This window comes from Staurois parvus, unplaced genomic scaffold (assembly GCF_062004578.1).
Source record: "Staurois parvus isolate SC_StPar_1 unplaced genomic scaffold, SC_StPar_1.0 ptg002083l, whole genome shotgun sequence".
Taxonomy (NCBI): domain Eukaryota; kingdom Metazoa; phylum Chordata; class Amphibia; order Anura; family Ranidae; genus Staurois; species Staurois parvus.
The window spans coordinates 258,204-279,105 of NW_028319879.1; the positions used below are offsets into that span (position 1 = coordinate 258,204).

At 46.3% G+C, this 20,902-nt stretch overlaps 1 protein-coding gene across 1 annotated transcript in view; it reads left to right on the forward strand.

Annotated features, from left to right (window-relative positions):
- Nucleotides 1–20,902, forward strand: part of DOC2A (double C2 domain alpha) — a 105,146-nt gene that overhangs the window by 51,746 nt on the left and 32,498 nt on the right. The window contains exons 4-6 of the mRNA XM_089664872.1: nt 6,172–6,246; nt 16,445–16,554; nt 16,915–17,041. Of these exons, the coding sequence (XP_089520998.1) occupies nt 6,172–6,246; nt 16,445–16,554; nt 16,915–17,041 (312 nt within the window). The remainder of the gene's footprint in view (nt 1–6,171; nt 6,247–16,444; nt 16,555–16,914; nt 17,042–20,902) is intronic.

Here is a 20,902-nt window from a genome sequence, read left to right on the forward strand (position 1 = left end):
GCCGCGTGCCAAAACCCCAGACAGGCTCTCCAAACCCTGAGAATGGGGCTTCTTCCTGGCAGTGTGTGGTGCCAGCCTTCCGCTAGACGGGCCCAGAGGGGGGCCTGCTGGAGAGCGCTTCTAATCTGTGCTCCGGGCAAACAGTTCCGGGTAATTAGAGAGAACCGCAATGGACGGGAAAAATGGCAGTAAAATCTTGGCAGACGTGATCTGAAGACAATCGGGTAATGGCTGATGTGACGTTAAATCGTAATTCTAAAAAAATTTTAAAAAATGTTTTTTTTTTCTTTTCTTATCTTTCTTCCTTACTTCTTTCCGTCCTTCTCTCCCGTTCCTTCCTTCCTACCCTCCTAATGGGGATGTGGCGTTACATCATAATTCTACAAACATCAAAATTGTTTTTTCTATTTCTTTCTTCCTTCCTTCCTCTTTGTTTACTACCCTCCTTTCTTCCCCCTTTAATTCTTTCTTCCTTCCTTCCTTCCTTTGTCTTTCTTTCCTTTTCTCCTTTCTTTCTTTTTTTTCTTTCTTTCTTTCTTTCTTTCCTTCCTTCCTCTTTGTTTACTATCCTCCTTTCTTCCCTCTTTCTTTCTTCCTCTTTTTTTCCTACCTTTCTTTCTTTCTTTTTCTTTCTTCCTCCCTTCCTCCTTTTTTTCCTACCTTTCTTTCTTTCTTTTTCTTTCTTCCTCCCTTCCTCCTTTTTTTCCTACCTTTCTTTCCTTCCTTCCTCTTTGTTTATTGTCCTCTTTTCTTTCCCCTTTAATTATTTCTTTCTTTCTTCCTTCCTCTTTCTTTCCTTTTTTTCCTACCTTTCTTTCTTTCTTGACCTCCTCATTTCCTAGATGGAAGAGATCCAGCTTCCTTCCTTTTCTTTCTTCCTTCTTCCCTTCCGTCCTTTGTTCCTTTCTCCCTTTCCTTCCTACACTCCTAATGGCTGATGTGACATCAAATCAATCTTTTTTTTTTCTTTCTTTCTTTCTTTCTTTTTTCCCTCTCTCCCTTTAACCCCTTCTTTCTTTCATTGCTTAACCTCGGTTCACACTATGAACTGCATGTGAATCACACAGGGACAACACCTCATTCCTGTTCAATTCACATGCAGTTCAGTGCGTTATGAAACTCATGCATGCAGCAATTGTAAAACCGCACTACACCCGGATCACATGGCTGTTTTGTACCCTGCGATCTGTGTTTTCGATGTGCATTTGGGGTGTCATTAGGATTGCACTGACATCCGCTGCAGATTGCAAGTGCAGTGTGATTGGAATGCGGTACCTTTCTTCCTTCTTTAATTCATTCTTTCCTACCCTACTATCTTCTCTCTTTCTTTCTTTCTTTCTTTAGAGCCCTCCTCATTTCCTGGATGGAAGAAATCCAGCTTCCTTCTTTCCTTTTTTTTTCTTCCTACTTCCCTTTCATCCTTTCTCCCTTTCCTTCCTACCCTCCTAATGGGTGATGTGACATTAAATCAATCTTTCTTTCTTTTTCTTACTATCTTCCTTTCTTCCTTCCTTCCTCTTTTTTTCCTACCTTTCTTTTTCTTTCTTTCTTTCCTTCCTCTTTGTTTACTGCCCTCTTTTCTTCCCCCTTTAATTCTTTCTTTCCTCTTTCTTTCCTTTTTTCCTACCTTTCTTTCTTTCTTTCTTTCTTTCTTTCTTTCTTTCTTTCTTTCTTTCTTTTTTCCCTCTCTCCCTTTAACCCCTTCTGTCTTTCATTGCTTAACCTCGGTTCACACTATGAACTGCATGTGAATCACACAGGAACAACACCTCATTCCTGTTCAATTCACATGCAGTTCAGTGCGTTATGAAACTCATGCATGCAGCAATTGTAAAACCGCACTACAACCGGATCACACGGCTGTTTTGTACCCTGCGATCTGTGTTTTCGATGTGCATTTGGGGTGTCATTAGGATTGCACTGACATCCGCCGCAGATTGCAAGTGCAGTGTGATTGGAATGCGGTGCGGAAGATGTGTACAGATTGTGGAGTTTCCCGCACTGCATTGGCATGAACCTCGGCTAATTACCCTGAATATCATTGCACACCGTGTATTAGAAACATCAGTAAGTCGCAGAGATCCCTCCTCATTTCCTGGCTGGAGGGCTGGTTCACACCAGAACACCGCGCAGGACATCTGTATTCTGTGCGCATTTCCTGTGTCGTGTTTAAAATGCACTCCATTAGTGATCTGCAGTGGGTGTCAGTAATAAGTTAATGACACCCCAAACACCGGAGGCAAAGCAATGCGTGAGTCCACGCCGGATTGGATGGTGCATAAATACCATGTGATTCAGTTGCAGTATGTATCCAAATGTAGTGCATACAGTGCGATTTTAGTGCATTCAAAATGAATGGGCTGAAATCGCACTGCATAGAACTGCATGTGAATCGCACAGAAACCGCACAGCACACCTGTCACATGCACTTTCTAGTGTGAACTGGCCCAGAAGATGTCCAGTATCATCTAGCTCTTTCCTCCCCAGCCTGACTGTCCCTGGCTCCGCCCCTTTCATTCATTCATTAGATTTCAGTTCTTTCAATCATGAAGGCTCAGCATCACATGTGGGAGTTACCTAGGGTGGTCTGTATGCAAATACAACCAGACTAGGAACGCCCATTCCTCCAGACTGACATCAAGGCATTTTTAAATTTGCATAACTCCTCCCAAAAGCCAACCCACTGCTTGCATCAGGGCTGACAGTTGTTGAGAGGAGCACTGAGGCAGGGGGCTGTGATCTTTTCAGGAACCTATGTACAGCACCCTGCCCTGCCCGGCCCCTCCCACCAGCCATGAACTGGCTGCATTGCATAGAGAAGCACAGAGACCCAGTGATGACTTTACTAAGCCTAAATTAAAGTAAATAATGAAAATGGACAGATTTTATGGAAAATTTCATTAGCATGTTGATGAGGGGGGAGGGTGATGGGAACCACAGAAAGGCAAGTCGTTTCCATGCCATTGTGTGGCTGGGTGACTCCCGGTGAGTTTGGTTTCCTGTGTCAGTCCCCTGCCTATCAGTCCCTTGTCACACAGCTGTCTGGGGTCACACAGGGGACCGATGCCGCTCTCATCGCTTAATCCCCAATTCTTCTGTCTGCTTTGCGGACATTAAACCCACAGCAGGTATTACCCATAAATCCCTGGTGGACACACACTAAATCCACTAAGCCTGTTAGCGACACAGATCCTGCGGCGTCCAGCCGGACCATGGAGCCCAGCGCCGCAGGAATCTGGATATAGGTTAGTGTAGTGAAATGTGAGCGTGTCTACGATGAGGCTTAAAGGACATCCCCGACTGGGAGGCTGAACACGCAGATGAATGCCGTACAGTATATAGTGCTTTTTTTTTTTCCTGCAGATTAGTGAAGCAATTCACATCCACCCAGTTCTGTGCATTAAACCCCTGTGAGCACAGTGACATCCCCTATGCAGACTTTGTGCCACTGCCCCGCCCCCTGCTTCCTTGTTAGACTCCAATCAGCACACTAGTGACACCCAGAACTGCCCCTTCCTGTACTAAACCTTATTCCAACACTTGGACCCATCGGGAGCTACATGCAAAGCCAGATGTAATCTTACAGCTGTTGTGTGGAAAATATGAAGGAAGATTTCAGGCTGAATCACAAATCAACTTTATATGTACAGATCAGGGGCGGACTGACAAATCATGGGGCCCCCGGGCAATAGGGGATCATGGGGCCCCTGTGTCCTTGCCCAAACTCAAAAAAGCCTATGAAAAAGGTACCAGAGGCATCTCATGGGGCCCCCTACTGACCCCAGGCCCTCGGGCAGTGCCAAATGGTCAGTCCGCCCCTGGTACAGATACCAAAAAATATAGATAGGAGAGATAGATAATGGAAGGAGCGGAGTCCTCCGGCAGCGCAGAGTGTTTCAGGAGAGGAGAGTTACAGAGGAAGGAGCGGAGTCCTCCAGCAGCGCAGAGTGTTTCAGGAGAGGAGAGTTACAGAGGAAGGAGCGGAGTCCTCCGGCAGAGCAGAGTATTTCAGGAGCAGGGCCTGACTGACCATTTGGAAACTCGGGCACTGCCCGAAGGCCCGGGGTCAGTAGGGGGCCCCATGAGATGCCCCTGGTACCTTTTTCATAGGCTTTTTTAAGTTTGGGCAAGGACACAGGGGCCCCATGATCCCCTATTGCCCAGGGGCCCCATGAGTTGTCAGTCCGCCCCTGTTCAGGAGAGGAGAGTTATAGAGGAAGGAGCAGATCCCTCCAGCAGCGCAGAGTATTTCAGGAGAGGAGAGTTATAGAGGAAGGAGCGGAGTCCTCCGGCAGAGCAGAGTATTTCAGGAGAGGAGAGTTATAGAGGAAGGAGCGGAGTCCTCCAGCAGCGCAGAGTATTTCAGGAGAGGAGAGTTATAGAGGAAGGAGCAGATCCCTCCAACAGCGCAGAGTATTTCAGGAGAGGGGTTATAGAGGAAGGAGTGGAGTCCTCCGGCAGAGCAGAGTATTTCAGGAGAGGAGAGTTATAGAGGAAGGAGCGGAGTCCTCCAGCAGAGCAGAGTATTTCAGGAGAGGAGTTATAGAGGAAGGAGCGGAGTCCTCCAGCAGAGCAGAGTATTTCAGGAGAGGAGAGTTATAGAGGAAGGAGCGGAGTCCTCCAGCAGAGCAGAGTATTTCAGGAGAGGAGAGTTATAGAGGAAGGGGCGGAGTCCTCCAGCAGTGCAGAGTATTTCAGGAGAGGAGAGTTACAGAGGAAGGAGCGGAGTCCTCCGGCAGAGCAGAGTATTTCAGGAGCAGGGCCTGACTGACCATTTGGAAACTCGGGCACTGCCCGAAGGCCCGGGGTCAGTAGGGGGCCCCATGAGATGCCCCTGGTACCTTTTTCATAGGCTTTTTTAAGTTTGGGCAAGGACACAGGGGCCCCATGATCCCCTATTGCCCAGGGGCCCCATGAGTTGTCAGTCCGCCCCTGTTCAGGAGAGGAGAGTTATAGAGGAAGGAGCGGAGTCCTCCAGCAGAGCAGAGTATTTCAGGAGAGGAGAGTTATAGAGGAAGGAGCAGATCCCTCCAGCAGCGCAGAGTATTTCAGGAGAGGAGAGTTATAGAGGAAGGAGCGGAGTCCTCCGGCAGAGCAGAGTATTTCAGGAGAGGAGAGTTATAGAGGAAGGAGCGGAGTCCTCCAGCAGCGCAGAGTATTTCAGGAGAGGAGAGTTATAGAGGAAGGAGCAGATCCCTCCAACAGCGCAGAGTATTTCAGGAGAGGAGTTATAGAGGAAGGAGTGGAGTCCTCCGGCAGAGCAGAGTATTTCAGGAGAGGAGAGTTATAGAGGAAGGAGCGGAGTCCTCCAGCAGAGCAGAGTATTTCAGGAGAGGAGTTATAGAGGAAGGAGCGGAGTCCTCCAGCAGAGCAGAGTATTTCAGGAGAGGAGAGTTATAGAGGAAGGAGCGGAGTCCTCCAGCAGAGCAGAGTATTTCAGGAGAGGAGAGTTATAGAGGAAGGAGCGGAGTCCTCCGGCAGAGCAGAGTATTTCAGGAGAGGAGAGTTATAGAGGAAGGAGCGGAGTCCTCCAGCAGCGCAGAGTATTTCAGGAGAGGAGAGTTATAGAGGAAGGAGCAGATCCCTCCAACAGCGCAGAGTATTTCAGGAGAGGAGTTATAGAGGAAGGAGTGGAGTCCTCCGGCAGAGCAGAGTATTTCAGGAGAGGAGAGTTATAGAGGAAGGAGCGGAGTCCTCCAGCAGAGCAGAGTATTTCAGGAGAGGAGTTATAGAGGAAGGAGCGGAGTCCTCCAGCAGAGCAGAGTATTTCAGGAGAGGAGAGTTATAGAGGAAGGAGCGGAGTCCTCCAGCAGAGCAGAGTATTTCAGGAGAGGAGAGTTATAGAGGAAGGGGCGGAGTCCTCCAGCAGTGCAGAGTATTTCAGGAGAGGAGAGTTATAGAGGAAGGGGCGGAGTCCTCCAGCAGAGCAGAGTATTTCAGGAGAGGAGAGTTATAGAGGAAGGAGCGGAGTCCTCCAGCAGAGCAGAGTATTTCAGGAGAGGAGAGTTATAGAGGAAGGGGCAGAGTCCTCCAGCAGAGCAGAGTATTTCAGGAGAGGAGAGTTAGGTCACTGACAGGTATAATGTAGATTGCCATGTAAGGGGATCTTAACATTGTGACTGCAGCCAAATGACAAACCCAGACCTTTAACCTTTAGCATTTCTTTTTTAGGGACTGAAGCCGATGGATTTCAATGGCCTGGCAGACCCCTATGTGAAGATTCACCTTCTTCCTGGAGCATGCAAGGTACAGAAGAAGTCATATTCTCACTTTGTCTAATGTGATGCCCTATCCCCTGCCTGTCCCTGAAAGGTGTAATATTTCACAGGTACTTCCCCACATGGCCTCCTGGACTCCTCACCCTTCTCTGCTCTCTGATCACTATGGATATCCTCCACCATTAGAAAGCATGCCCAATGCTGCATCTGACCTTCCCGCATCACTTGCAGAAGTTCCCTCCCAAAAACCAAACCCCCAGAACCAACCCAAGAGGTCCAGTTATCATTTAGGGCATATTCATGCACAGACATGGATTCTCCCCTAAATTTTCTTCCAATCACCTACACCTGTAAAGAGTATTGGTCTTCTGTTGATAAAGACTAACTCCAACACATCCATATCATAGCAAGCCCCCCCATCCCCCCACCCTGCACTCTGTGGCCATAATGGCCTCCACTCTTCTGGGCAGGCTTTCCTCAAGATTTTGGAGTCTGTCTGTGGGAATTTGTGCACATTCATCAAAAAGAACATTTTCGAGGTCAGGTACTGATGTTGGATGAGAAGACCTGGATCATAACTGGCATTCCAGTTCATCCCAAAAATGTTCAGTAGGGTTGAGGTCAGGGTTCTTGAGGCCACTTGAGATCCTTCACACCTCCTCCACACCAAACCTATTAAACCATGTCTTTATGAAGTTGGCTTTGTACCAGGGCACAACCATGCTGGAACAGATCATAACTAGCATTCCAGTTCATCCCAAAGATGCTCAGTAGGGTTGAGGTCAGGGTTCTTGAGGCCACTTGAGATCCTTCACACCTCTTTCACACCAAACCTATTAAACCATGTCTTTATGGAGTTGGCTTTGTACACGGGACACAACCATGCTGGAACAGATCATAACTGGCATTCCAGTTCATCCTAAAGATGTTCAGTTGGGTTGAGGTCAGGGCTGTTGAGGCCACTTGAGATCCTTCACACCTCCTCCACACCAAACCTATTAAACCATGTCTTTATGGAGTTGGCTTTGTACCAGGGCACAACCATGCTGAAAAATAGCATAACTGGCATTCCAGTTCATCCCAAAGATGTTCAGTAGGGTTGAGGTCAGGGTTCTTGAGGCCACTTGAGATCCTTCGCACCTCCTCCACACCAAACCTATTAAACCATGTCTTTATGGAGTTGGCTTTGTACACAGGGCACAACCATGCTGGAAAAGATCATAACTGGCATTCCAGTTCATCCCAAAGATGTTCAGTAGGTTTGAGGTCAGGGCTCTTGAGGCCACTTGAGATCCTTCACACCTCCTCCACACCAAACCTATTAAACCATGTCTTTATGGAGTTGGCTTTGTACACAGGGCACAACCATGCTGGAACAGATCATAACTGGCATTCCAGTTCATCCCAAAGATGCTCAGTAGGGTTGAGGTCAGGTTTCTTGAGGCCACTTGAGATCCTTCACACCTCCTCCACACCAAACCTATTAAACCATGTCTTTATGGAGTTGGCTTTGTACACAGGGCACAACCATGCTGGAACAGATCATAACTGGCATTCGAGTTCATCCCAAAGATGCTCAGTAGGGTTGAGGTCAGGGTTCTTGAGGCCACTTGAGATCCTTCGCACCTCCTCCACACCAAACCTATTAAACCATGTCTTTATGGAGTTGGCTTTGTACACAGGGCACAACCATGCTGGAACAGATCATAACTGGCATTCCAGTTCATCCCAAAGATGCTCAGTAGGGTTGAGGTCAGGGTTCTTGAGGCCACTTGAGATCCTTCGCCCCTCCTCCACACCAAACCTATTAAACCATGTCTTTATGGAGTTGGCTTTGTACACAGGGCACAACCATGCTGGAACAGAAAATAGCCTTCTCCAAACTAATACCACAAGGTTGGAAAAGCACAGTATCTTTGGGAATTTGTGCCCATTTGTGAGGTCAGATACTGATGTTGAATGAGAAGACCTGGCTTGTAATTGGAGTTCCAATTCATAGGTGTTCAGTAGAGTTGAGGCCAGGGCTTTCTGCAGGACACACAAGCTCCTCCACACCAAACTCATCAAACCATGTCTTTATGGAGCTGACTTTGTACACGTTGGTATACTCATGCTGGAACAGATAAGGGCCTTCACCAAACTGTTACCATAAAGTCGGAAGAGCACAATTGTTTGCAATGTCTTTGTTTCCTGTAGCATTAACTGTGCCCTTCACTAGAAACACCATAACCCCATCATTTGGAGGAGGGCCGCATATATTTTGCGTATAAAGCTGTTGAGCATCCGCAACATCTTTCTTCTCAGTATACTCACCCTTCTTGAATATGGAATAGCAAATCTTCATACAAGCCATCAGGTCCAATTGCAGGATATCAGGTGCGATTCTGTAATGATGCCACCTCTCTCTGTGCCCAAAAGACTCATTATACGTCCACTTCTCATGCCGCGTGTGATCTGCACCTCGGGCCCAGTGTGACATGACGCCTGGCTGTGTGTCAGGCAGGATATATTAACGGAACGCCTGGGGTGCAGCCAGGAAAAATCAATCACATGGCTAGCTTCAAAGGCCGTCATTAATAAATTACATTTTCAGAAATTGCCTCGGTTCTTAGAGTGTAAATATGTAACAGTTTCAGGCATACTAATAAGATGAAAAAAAAGGTCAGATCTAGGCACACCGCCGTGCTTGGATTCAGCTGCACCAAAAGCGGCGGGAGAGCAAGCTGATGGTGATTATTAGCAGCCGGGGCAGCAGCCAACTAAGTGGACCTGTTGATTCACATGGGAAAAAAAACAGTTACAGTTTACCCACTTCAAGTCAGGACACTTTCACCCCCTTCCTGTCCGGACACTTTTACCACCTTCCAGTCCGGACACTTTCCCCCCCTTCCAGTCCGGACACTTTCCCCCCCTTCCAGTCCAGACACTTTTACCACCTTCCAGTCCGGACACTTTCCCCCCCTTCCAGTCCGGACACTTTCCCCCCCTTCCAGTCCAGACACTTTTACCCCCTTCCAGTCCGGACACTTTCCCCCCCTTCCAGTCCAGACACTTTTACCCCCTTCCAGTCCGGACACTTTCCCCCCCCCTTCCAGTCCGGACACTTTTACCACCTTCCAGTCCGGACACTTTCACCCCCTTCCAGTCCTGACACTTTCACCCCCTTCCAGTCCGGACACTTTCCCCCCCTTCCAGTCCGGACACTTTTACCACCTTCCAGTCCGGACACTTTCCCCCACTTCCAGTCCGGACACTTTCCCCCCCTTCCAGTCGGACACTTTCACCCCCTTCCAGTCCGGACACTTTCCCCCCCTTCTAGTCCGGACACTTTTACCACCTTCCAGTCCGGACACTTTCCCCCCCTTCCAGTCCAGACACTTTCACCCCCTTCCAGTCTGGACACTTCCCCCCCCCTTCCAGTCCGGACACTTTAACCCCCTTCCTGTCTGGACACTTTCACCCCCTTCCTGTCCAGGCCAATTTTCAGCTTTCAGCGCTATCACACTTTGAATGACAATTGCGCGGTCATGCAACACTGTACCCACATGAATATTTTAGCATTTTTCTTAGACAGATAGAGCTTTTTTTTGGTGGTATTTATTCACCACTGGGATTTTTTTTTTTTTTTGCTATATAAATATAAAAGTCCAAACATTTTGAAAAAAGTGTTTTTCTTATAAAATTTTGCAAATAAATAATATTTCATCATAAATCTTGGCCAAAATTTATTCCGTTATCTTTTCAGTACAAAAAAAAATAACCCAAATTAGTTTATAACCAAAAATTATAATTTTTATAAAAACATTTTTACATTTTTATTTTATTTTTTTATGATCATGAAGCCGGAATTCTGCAGATTATATTTTATGTATCACTATTTAAAATCACAGGCATTCCGGTGCCACTCAAAAGCCTTTTCCAGGTGCGCATGGGTGCAATTCATTTTTAATGGTACCCCCCCATGCATTTATCAAACATGCACATTCACAACCACAGTACCATGCGATTTAGAAATCATGCCGGCACTCTTTTTTTTGCACATTTCACAATGATAGGGGAGCCCATTGAAATTAAGAGCCTGCTTTAAAAGACGCAAAGAAACGTGCACACTCACATGCACTTCCTGGTGTGAATGAGCCCTTACTGAGTTACATGTTCAGCAACTCCAATAAGGGTAGCTCTAAATTCAGGGCATCGCCCAGGACACAGCGTCATTGGAGCTGAGGTCCAAGATGCGGGACTGTCCTGGCAAATCCGGGACAATTGGCATCAATGATTTAGACACCCAACACAAACTCTGTAACAGGACAGTGAAGGTAAGCCATAGGAAACTAGAGGTTCTTAGTGCAAAGGGTGACTGTGTAAATTCAGGACATGGCCCAAGCCACAGTATCATAAAGACCAAGGTCCAAAAGACGGGACTGTCCTGGCAAATCCGGGACAGTTGGCATCTATGATTTAATCACCTGAAACAAAAGCTGTAACAGGACAGTAAAGGTAAGCCTAGGAAATTAGAGGTTCTTACTACAAAGGATGACTGTGTAAATTCAGGACATGACCCCAAGGCACAGTATCACCAAGACCAAGTTCCAGGTTGCAGGACTGGCCCTGCAAATCCGGGACAATTTGCATCAATGATTTAGTCTCCTGACACAAAATCTGTAACAGGACAGCGAAGGTAAGCCTAGGGAACAAGAGGTTCTTAATACAAAGGGTGACTGTGTAAATTCAGGACATAACCCAAGCCACAGTATCATCAAAACCAAGGTCCAAGAGGCGGGACTGTCTTGGCAAAACCGGGACAATTGGCATCTATGATTTAGTCAACTGACAGGAAATCTGTAACAGGACAGTGAAGGTAAGCCTAGGAAACAAGAGTTTCTTAGTACAAAGGGTGACTGTGTAAATCCAAGACATCACCTAGGACACAGCATCATTGGGACTGAGGTCCAAGATGCGGGACTGTCCTGGCCAATCTGGGACAGTTGGCATCTATGTATCACCCCTATTCTAGTGAACACAAGCGGCGCATACATCTAACAATGCCATCATTAAACATCAACTATTATTCATATATTGTGTCATTCTTGGTCTTCACCATTGTTGCTGTAACAAAAAATACATAAATAAAACCTACATAAAACAACTTAGTGAATATAACACAAAATTGTGACAGTCCACAATTCTCGTGATTTAAAAATACATATCAACTTCAAAAAAAAGTCCCGTGACAGAAGAGAAAATTAAAGTTCAGTGTTGAAATGAATTTATAAAAAAGAAATTAAAGTCCAATGTTGAATTCATGTGACATGAAACAAACTTGTAAAGTGTAGAAAACTCTGTGCTCAGCCCACCGTGCACCCCCACTCAGGTGTGCACTCACCAGAAATTGCCTTTTTTAACACGTAATCAAGAGGATATCCATTAATTAGACCAGGAGGTTCCTCCAAGAATCACCCGTCTAAGATTGGTTGCCAGGATAATTGAAAAACTCCAAACATTAAAAACTTTTACAAGCCCAAATAATACATCCTAGTGTCACGCGGATACCGCATGGTGCTCTCACCACCTCTGGAACTGTCGGACAGAACGCTGTCGCGTCACTTCCGGTTACGGATCTACATCACTTCCGGTCTGCCTCACCATCACGCCCTGACATGTTTCGTCTTATCCTGACTTGCTCATAGGATTTTTGAAGTAGAGTATAGCGGCAGCAATATATATAATATTGTATAGAAGATAATAACTTTCTGCATCAGGCGCGAGATAGTGACGGTTGGATAATAATCTTAGGGTTGACATCTATGATTTAGACATCCAGCACATTAAATAGGCTTTAAATCTGACCATACTATGTGCCATGTGCCCGAATTTCATGGCTCGCTGTTTTTCTTTACACATCCTTCCATGTGCCCTGAATATCAACCCGCACCATGCCAGCTGCTCTTTATCCTTGGCAAAGCCGGCTGGGCTGTGTGTGTTTAACTGCTCTACATTTTTACACTTAATCCTTTATTCCCATAGTCGCTTCCTCATAATCACCCGCCACTCGCCTGAGAGCGGTCTGTGCGCTGCATCAGGACCCTGATTAATGAGGCTCCCTCCGCATTCGCCTATTAATGCCTTTTTTTGTGTGCTAATCTAATCAGGGCAGTCTCCGCGGTTAGATTCTGGACTCCCCTAGCCGGGCCTCGATCGATGCTAATCATATAACATATCGCTCGGCGCTGTTTGTCCGAGACCACGGGGGTCGAGTGTTGGGATAAAAAAATGGCAGATGGTACAGCGATTGGCCTGTGAGGTCATAGATTTGGAGGGAACAAATGAGAGAAAAACAAATACATTTAAAGGAACATTTTACTCAACATTAAAGCAGACCTATACTGTGCTAAGTAAAACTATGTTAAAGGACTTACTGAGTAAATAAAAAGTAATAAATTATCTTTTTTGAAGAAATGGTCGTTTCAGATTTGCTCCAGTTACCAAAACACTAGGTAAGTGGGCACATACTCTCTGCCATCGAGAAGGGTCAGTTCATGAAAAACTGGTGCCTTCTAAAGATTCTGTTGTTCATCTACAGTACCTGTAGATTGCCAAGACTTTGCTGGCATTATGTCAACTGTCCTGAGACTGTCATACAATTCTGCCTCTACACTGCCTTCCCTGACCTGCTCCCATTCTATGATTCTGGCTGAACACTGCCTGCCCTAACCTGAGCCTGTCCTATGATTCTGCCTGAACACCTCCTGTCCTAACTTCAGCCTGTCCTATGATTCTGCCTGAACACGACCTGCCTGTCCTATGATTCTGGCTGAACACTGCCTGTCCTAACCTGAGCCTATCCTATGATTGTGCCTGAACATCGCCTGCCCTGACCTGAGCCTGTCCTACGATTCTACATGAACACACCCTGCCCTGAATCTGTCCTACAGTTCCACCTAAATACCACCTCCCCTAACCTACTCCTATCCTATGATTCTGCCTGAGCACCACCTGCCCTGACCTGAGCCTGTCCTATGATTCTGCCTGAACATCACCTGCCCTAACCTGAGCCTGTCCTATGATTCTGCCTGAATACCTCTGTCCTAACTTCAGCCTGTCATACAATTCTGCCTGTACACTGCCTTCCCTGACCTGCTCCCATTCTATGATTCTGCCTGAACATCACCTGCCCTAACCTGAGCCTGTCCTATAATTCCACCCAGAATACCACCTACCCTGACCTACTCTTATCCCATGATCCTGCTTGAACACCACTTGCCCTGACCTAAGCCTGTCCTGTGATTCTGACTGAACACCACTTGTCCTAACTTGAGCCTGTTCTATGATTTTGACTGAACACCACCTGTCCTAACCTGAGCCTGTCCTATGATTCTGATTGAACACCACCTGTCCTAACCTGAGCCTGTCCTATGATTCTGTCTGAATACCTCCTGCCCCGACCTGAGCCTGTCCTACAATTCCACCTGAATACCACCTACCCTGACCTACTCCTATCCCATGATGCTGCCTGAACACCACTTGCCCTGACCTGAGCCTGTCCAATGATTCTGCCTGAACATTGCCTGCCCTGACCTGAGCCTGTCCTACAATTCTACATGAACAGACCCTGCCCTGACTTGAGCCTGTTACACAGTTCCACCTAAATACCACCTACCCTGAACACCACCTGCCCTGACCTGAGCTTATCCTATCATTCTGCCTGAACATCGCCTGCCCTGACCTACAATGCTGTCTCAACACCACCTGCCCTGCCCTGAACCTGTCCTATGATTCTGTCTGAACATGGCCTGCCCTGACCTGAGCCTGTCCTATGATTCTACCTGGACACTACCTGCTCTGACCTGAGCCTGTCCTACGATTCTGTCTGAACACCTCCTGCCCTGACCTGAGCCTGTCCTATGATTCTGCCTGAACATCACCTGCCCTAACCTAAGCCTGTCCTACAATTCCACCTGTATACCATCTACCCTGATCTACTCCTATCCCGTGATGCTGCCTGAACACCACTTGCCCTTACCGGAGCCCATCCTATGATTCTGCCTGAACATCACCTGCCCTGACCTGAGACTGTCCTACGATTCTACATGAACACACCCTGCCCTGAATCTGTCCTACAGTTCCACCTAAATACCACCTCCCCTAATCTACTCCTATCCTATGATTCTGCCTGAACACCACCTGCCCTGACCTGAGCCTGTCCTATAATTCTGCCTGAACATCACCTGCCCTGACCTGAGCCTGTCCTACAATTCTGTCTCAACACCATCTGCCCTGACCTGAGCCTGTCCTATGATTCTGTCTGAACATGGCCTGCCCTGACCTGAGCCTGTCCTATGATTCTACCTGGACACTGTCTGCTCTGACCTGAGCCTGTCCTACGATTCTGCTTGAACACCACCTACCCTGACTGAGCCTGTCCTACGATTTCACCTGAACACCATCTGTCCTAAACATTGCCCGTCCAACATTTCATCCTGAACACCATCTACCCTACCTGAGCCTGAACATCCCCTGTCTTGACTGGAACCTGACCTACACTATATTGCCAAAAGTATTGGGCGACCTGCTTTTCCACGCACATAAACTTTAATGGCATTCCAGTCCGTAGTGTTCAATATTGAGTTGGCCCCGCCCTTTCCACACACATGACCTTTAATGGCCTCCCAGTCTTAGTCTGTAGGGTTCAATATTGAGTTGGCCCCACCCTTTGCAGCTATAACAGCTTTAACTCTTCTGGGAAGGCCATCCACAAGGTTTAGGAGGGTGTCTATGGGAAGGTTGGACCATTCTTCCAGAAGCACATTTGTCAGGTCAGGCACTGATGTCGGGGGAGGAGGCCTGGCTCACAGTCTCTGCTCTAATTCATCCCAAAGGTGTTCTATGGGGTTGAGGTCAGGACTCTGTGCAGGCCAGTCAAGTTCCTCCACCCCAAACTGGCTCCTCCATGTCTTTATGGACCTTGCTTTTTGCACTGGTGGGCAGTCATGTTGGAACAGGAAGGGGCCAATCCCAAACTCTTCCCACAAAGTTGGGAGCATGAAATTGTCTAAAATGTCTTGGTATGCTTATGCCTTAAGAGTTCCCTTCATTGGAACTAGGGGGCCAAGCCCAACCCCAGAACAACCCCACACCATAATCCTCCCTCCACCAAACTTTACACTTGGCACAATGCAGTCCAGTAAGTATAGTTCTCCTGGCAACCACCAAACCCAGACACGTACATCGGATTGCCATACAGAGAAGAATGATTGGTCACCCCAGAGAACACGTCTCCACTGCTCTAGAGTCTAGTGGCAGCGTGCTTTACACCACAGCATCCAACGTTTTGCATTGCACTTGGTGATGTAAGGCTTGAATGCAGCTGCTCGGCCATGGAAACCCATTCCATGAAGCTCTCTACGCACTGTTGTTGTGCTAATCTGAAGGCCTCGCCAAGTTTGGAGGTCTTTAGCTATTGACTCTGCAGACAGTTGGCGACTTCTGCGCACTGTGCGCTTCAGCATGCGCTGACCCCACCCTGTCATGTGACGTGGCCTACCACTTGGTGGCTGAGTGGCTGTTGTTCCCAGTTGCTTCCACTTTGTTATAATCCCACTAACAGTTGAGCGTGGAATATTTAGTAGCCAGGAAATGTCACGGATGGACTTATTGCCCAGGCGGCCACCTATCACGGGACCACGCTTGGAGTCACTGAGCTCCTGAGAGCAACCCATTCTTTCACCAATGTTTGTAGAAGCAGTCTGCATGCCTAGGGGCGTGATTGTATACACCTGTGGCCATGGAGGTGATTGGAACACTTGAATCCAATGATTTGGAGGGCGGGGCCAATACTTTTGGCAATATAGTGTATGTTTCTATTTAAACAATACCTGCCCCATCCTGAGCGCGTACTATGATTCTGCTGAACAATACCTGCCCTGACCGAGGTGGTTTTAGGATTCTGTCCGAACACCACTTTTTCTGATCTGGTCTCATCCTATGGTTTTGCCTGAACTCTGCCTGCCCTGACCTGACCCCATCCTTCAATTCAGCCGGAACACTGCCTACCCTGACCTAACCCTGTCCTTCAGTTCTAACTGAATACTGCCTACCCTGACCTGAGCCTATCTTACAGTTCTACCTGAAATACAGACTTTTCCCTTAATTTTTCACCATGAAAAACTCATCCTTTTGTTGTTCCCACCTCCATTGCTTTAAGTGATGCTGATTTTCTCCCCTTTCAGGCAAACAAGTTGAAGACACGTACCGTACGAAACAATCTGAACCCCACCTGGAATGAAAGCCTGACGTACTGCGGGATCACCCCAGAAGACATGGCAAAGAAGATTCTACGGTGAGCTGCCAATCAGAATCTGAGAATTTGTTACATTTGTGTCTCATTAATAATCCAATACTTTTGCTTTGTTACTTTTTCTTAGTGGCTCCCTTCCGTGCTGTTCAGATGTGTCTTTCTGTCTCCCAGCAGGAATTATTAATTTGTTTATTAATTCCTGTTCTGGGATACGACACAAGGAAAGTCTATGGATACTACAGATTCCTGTAACAGAGTCTTATTCCAGGGGAGCAGAAATAACTGAACTGATTCAAAACACAAAAGAAAACTACAACATGGAAGCTACGAGGTGAAAGAGTAAACTTAACAAGGTGGAACCTCCCTTGAAGCTTTGTCATGTGATCTTCTATGTTTTCTCAGGATCTCTGTGTGCGATGAAGACAAACTAAGTCATAACGAGTTTATTGGAGAGACGAGAGTCCCGCTGCGCAGGCTAAAACCTGGGGAGAGGAAACACTTCAACCTCTGTCTGGAGCGTCAGATTCCTGTAAGTGAATAAGTATTGGGGCCGGTATAGGCGGGAACTGAAGATACAGATTGCGTGGGGAAGTAATCGCTGACACAGAAGAGAAAAATAGAAACATTTGTGAATCAAGCAGTACAGCCAGTCTGGTGACCAGGGGCGTCCCTAGGGTCGGTGTCACCCGATGCAATAACACTTGGTGACACCCCCTCCGATGATCCCCGCAGGATGGTTCAGATCTGCAGATTGAGCATAATGGATCGGAGTCTGATCCATTACGCTCCCCAATCCACAGATCCGATCCATCCTGTGGGGATGCAACCTATACGGGGTGACACTGGACCCGCTCCACGAAAAGGTAAGTTGTAAAGTAAGGCGACGATCCCCGCAGGATGGATCAGATCTGCAGATTGGGGAGCATAATGGATCGGACTCCATTATGCTCAATCCGCAGATCCGATCCATCCTGTGGGGATCGTCGGCTTGCTTTACAATTTACCTTTTTGTGGAGCGGGTCCAGTGTCACCCCGTGCGGTAGGTATCACCCGGCGCGCACCCCCCGCACCTGCCTCAGGACGCCACTGCCGGTGACCACACTCTCTCTCTTCTGCACTCGGTCAACCAACCTTTTCATGCTGATTAGATGCTAAGTGTACTGTGGAATTTTTGTAATGCTTTAGCTCTTTGGCTAACCAAGAGTGCCCTGGGAATCCTATGTCATGTTATATATATATATATCCCATACATGTACAGTATATATATAAATATTTATATGGTGTATAGTTATGTGTATTAAGGTGATTCTGTCAGTCTGAAAGAAAATTATAGATTTCAGCTCCCTGCAGCAGCACATGTAGTATACTCACCCCCCACCTTTGTTCCAAGTCTCCTGCCTTCTATCCATTCCAGCATTGCGGCCTTCATGAAAATTTTCAGAGTTCAGCATCTCTGCGTGTTTCAAATGCTTGTGTGCATCCCTTCTTCAGTTCCTACAGAACTCAGCAGTGACATAGGGCAGTGGTCTCCAAACTGCGGCCTGCTGGCTGGATGCGGTCCTTTGCTTGCCTTTATCCAACTCTTGGGATACTATTCCTCCCTCTGACACCGACATTTGGGTATTATTCCTCCTCCTGACACCAATGATGCAGCATAAATTCTCCCTGACACCATTGATGAGGCACTATTCCTTCCACTAACATCAAGAATGGAGCACTATTTCTCCCACTGACACCAATGATGGGGCACTATTCATCCCACTTACACCAACGACGGGGCATTATTTCTCCCACTGATACCAACAATGGGGCACTATTCCTCCCACTGACATAAACAATGGGGCAGTATTTATCTCACTGACACCAACAGTGGGGCACTATTCCTTCCATTGGCACCAATAATGAGGCACTATCCCTTCCACTGTCACCAACAATGGGGCACTATTCCTCCAACTGACACCAATGATGGAGTACTATACCTCCCACTGACACCAATGATGGGGCACTATTCCTCCCACTGATATCAATGATGGAACACTATTCCTTCCACTGATACCAATGATGGGGCACTATTCCTCCCACTGACACCAATGATGGGAGCATTATTCCTCCCACTGACACCAATGATGGAACACTATTCCTTCCACTAACACCAATGATGGAGCACTATTCCTCCCACTGACACCAATGGTGGAGCACTATTCCTCCCACTGACACCAGTGATGGAGCACTATTCCTCCTCCTAACCACAGGGATGCTGTCCCACTGACCACCAAGCCTGAGGCATTATCCGCTCCCACTAGTCATAGTCCGACCCCTCTAAAGTCTGAAAGTAAGTAAACTGGTCCCTTGTTTAGAAATTCTGTAGACCCTGAAGTAGGGTATCCATAGTGCACAGCAGGGACACAGGCATCTGATGTTCACGGAAATGTTAAATCCTGAAGATTCCACCAGAGGCTGCAGCACTGGAATGGAGGGAAGGTAGAAGACACCGGCTGCCGGAGCTGACATTTATGGTTTTATAACAAGCTGACAGGGTCGCTTTAAAAAAAATTAACCAAAAACTATTACAGTGGCCCTTTAAGATCCAAACAGATTGTAAAGGCTGTCAGATTGGTGACCACGCTGGTAATGTCCTAACCCATGTTTCCTTGTAATTATTGTCCAGTAATAGCTCCTATTTCTTACAGCATTAAAGCCCCAATGATGGGACAGTTCTGAGCCCCCCGAAACATGTTAACTGTATCCTCTGACCTTTGCTCAAGATGAATATACATTTACTGGACCTGTTACAAACTTGAGGTGCTCTCATCCTTTACATTCTGTTCAAACTATTCTGGGTATCCCTAGGGGCACACTCCAGTAAAAAAGCCAATACGAAAGTAGAAGTAAGACTAGAAAGGCATTTTACCCTAGAAAGCACTTTCTCATGGAATTTGATATCCAAGATCTTTCTAGTGTGAAACGATTTGGTAGTCTTGCTTCTCTTACCATATTGGTTTTATGGACATATGGGTGAAACTCGTTGGTTGGCTTACTTTTCCTTTTGTATTGGTTTTACAAACACGTAGGTGAAGCTTGTTAATAGTCTTACTTCTCCCACTGTACTGGTTTATGGACATATGGGTAGGAACTCTTTAGTAGCCTTACTTCTCCTGTTGTATTGGTTTTAAAGACACATGGGTGAAATGCATTTGATAGTCTTACTTCTCCTGTTGTATTGGTTTTGTGAGCATATGGGTGAAACATGTTGGCTGTCTTACTTCTTCTATTAAATTGATTTTACGGACTTTTGGGTGAAAATAATTGGTAGTCTTATGTCTATTGTATTGGTTTTATGAACATATGGGTGAATCTCGTTGTTTGTCTTACTTCCTCTATTGTATTGGTTTTATGGACATATGGGAGAAACACGTTGGTTGGCTTACTTTTCGTATTGTATTGGTTTTATGAACATATGGGTGAAACTTGTTGGTAGTCCAACTTCTCCCATTGTATTGGTTTATGGACATATGGGTGAAACTCTCTGGTAGTCTTACTTCTTCTAATCTGTCATTTTTATGAACGTATAGGTGAAATTTGTTGGTAATCTTGCTTCTCCTATTATATTGGTTTTATGAACATATGGGTGAATCTCATTGTTGGTCTTACTTCCTCTTTTGTATTGGTTTTATGGACATATGGGAGAAACGCATTGGTTGGCTTACTTTTCGTATTGTATTGCTTTTACAAACGTATGGGTGAAACTCTTTGGTAGTCTTACTTCTCCTATTGTATTGGTTTTACGGACATATGGGTAAAAATCATTGGTAGTCTTACTTCTAATCTGTTGTTTTTATGAACGTATAGGTGAAACTTGACGGTAGTCTTACTTCTATTTTATATTTTTACATCCTTTACATTCTGTTCAAACTATTCTGCGGATCCCTAGGGGCACACTCCAGTAAAAAAGCCAATACAAAAGTAGAAGTAAGACTAGAAAGGCATTTTACCCTAGGAAGCACTTAGTCATGGAGTTTGATATCCAAGATCTTTCTAGTGTGAAACGATTTGGTAGTCTTACTTCTCTTACCGTATTGGTTTTATGGACATATGGGTGAAACTCGTTGGTTGGCTTACTTTTCCTTTTGTATTGGTTTTACAAACACGTAAGTGAAACTTGTTGGCAGTCTTACTTCTCCCATTGTACTGGTTTACAGACATATGGGTAGGAACTCTTTAGTAGCCTTACTTCTCCTGTTGTATTGGTTTTACAGACACATGGGTGAAACTCATTTTGTAGTCTTACTTCTCCTGTTGTATTGGTTTTGTGAACATATGGGTGAAACATGTTGGCTGTCTTACTTCTATTAAATTGATTTTACAGACATATGGGTGAAACTCGTTAGTA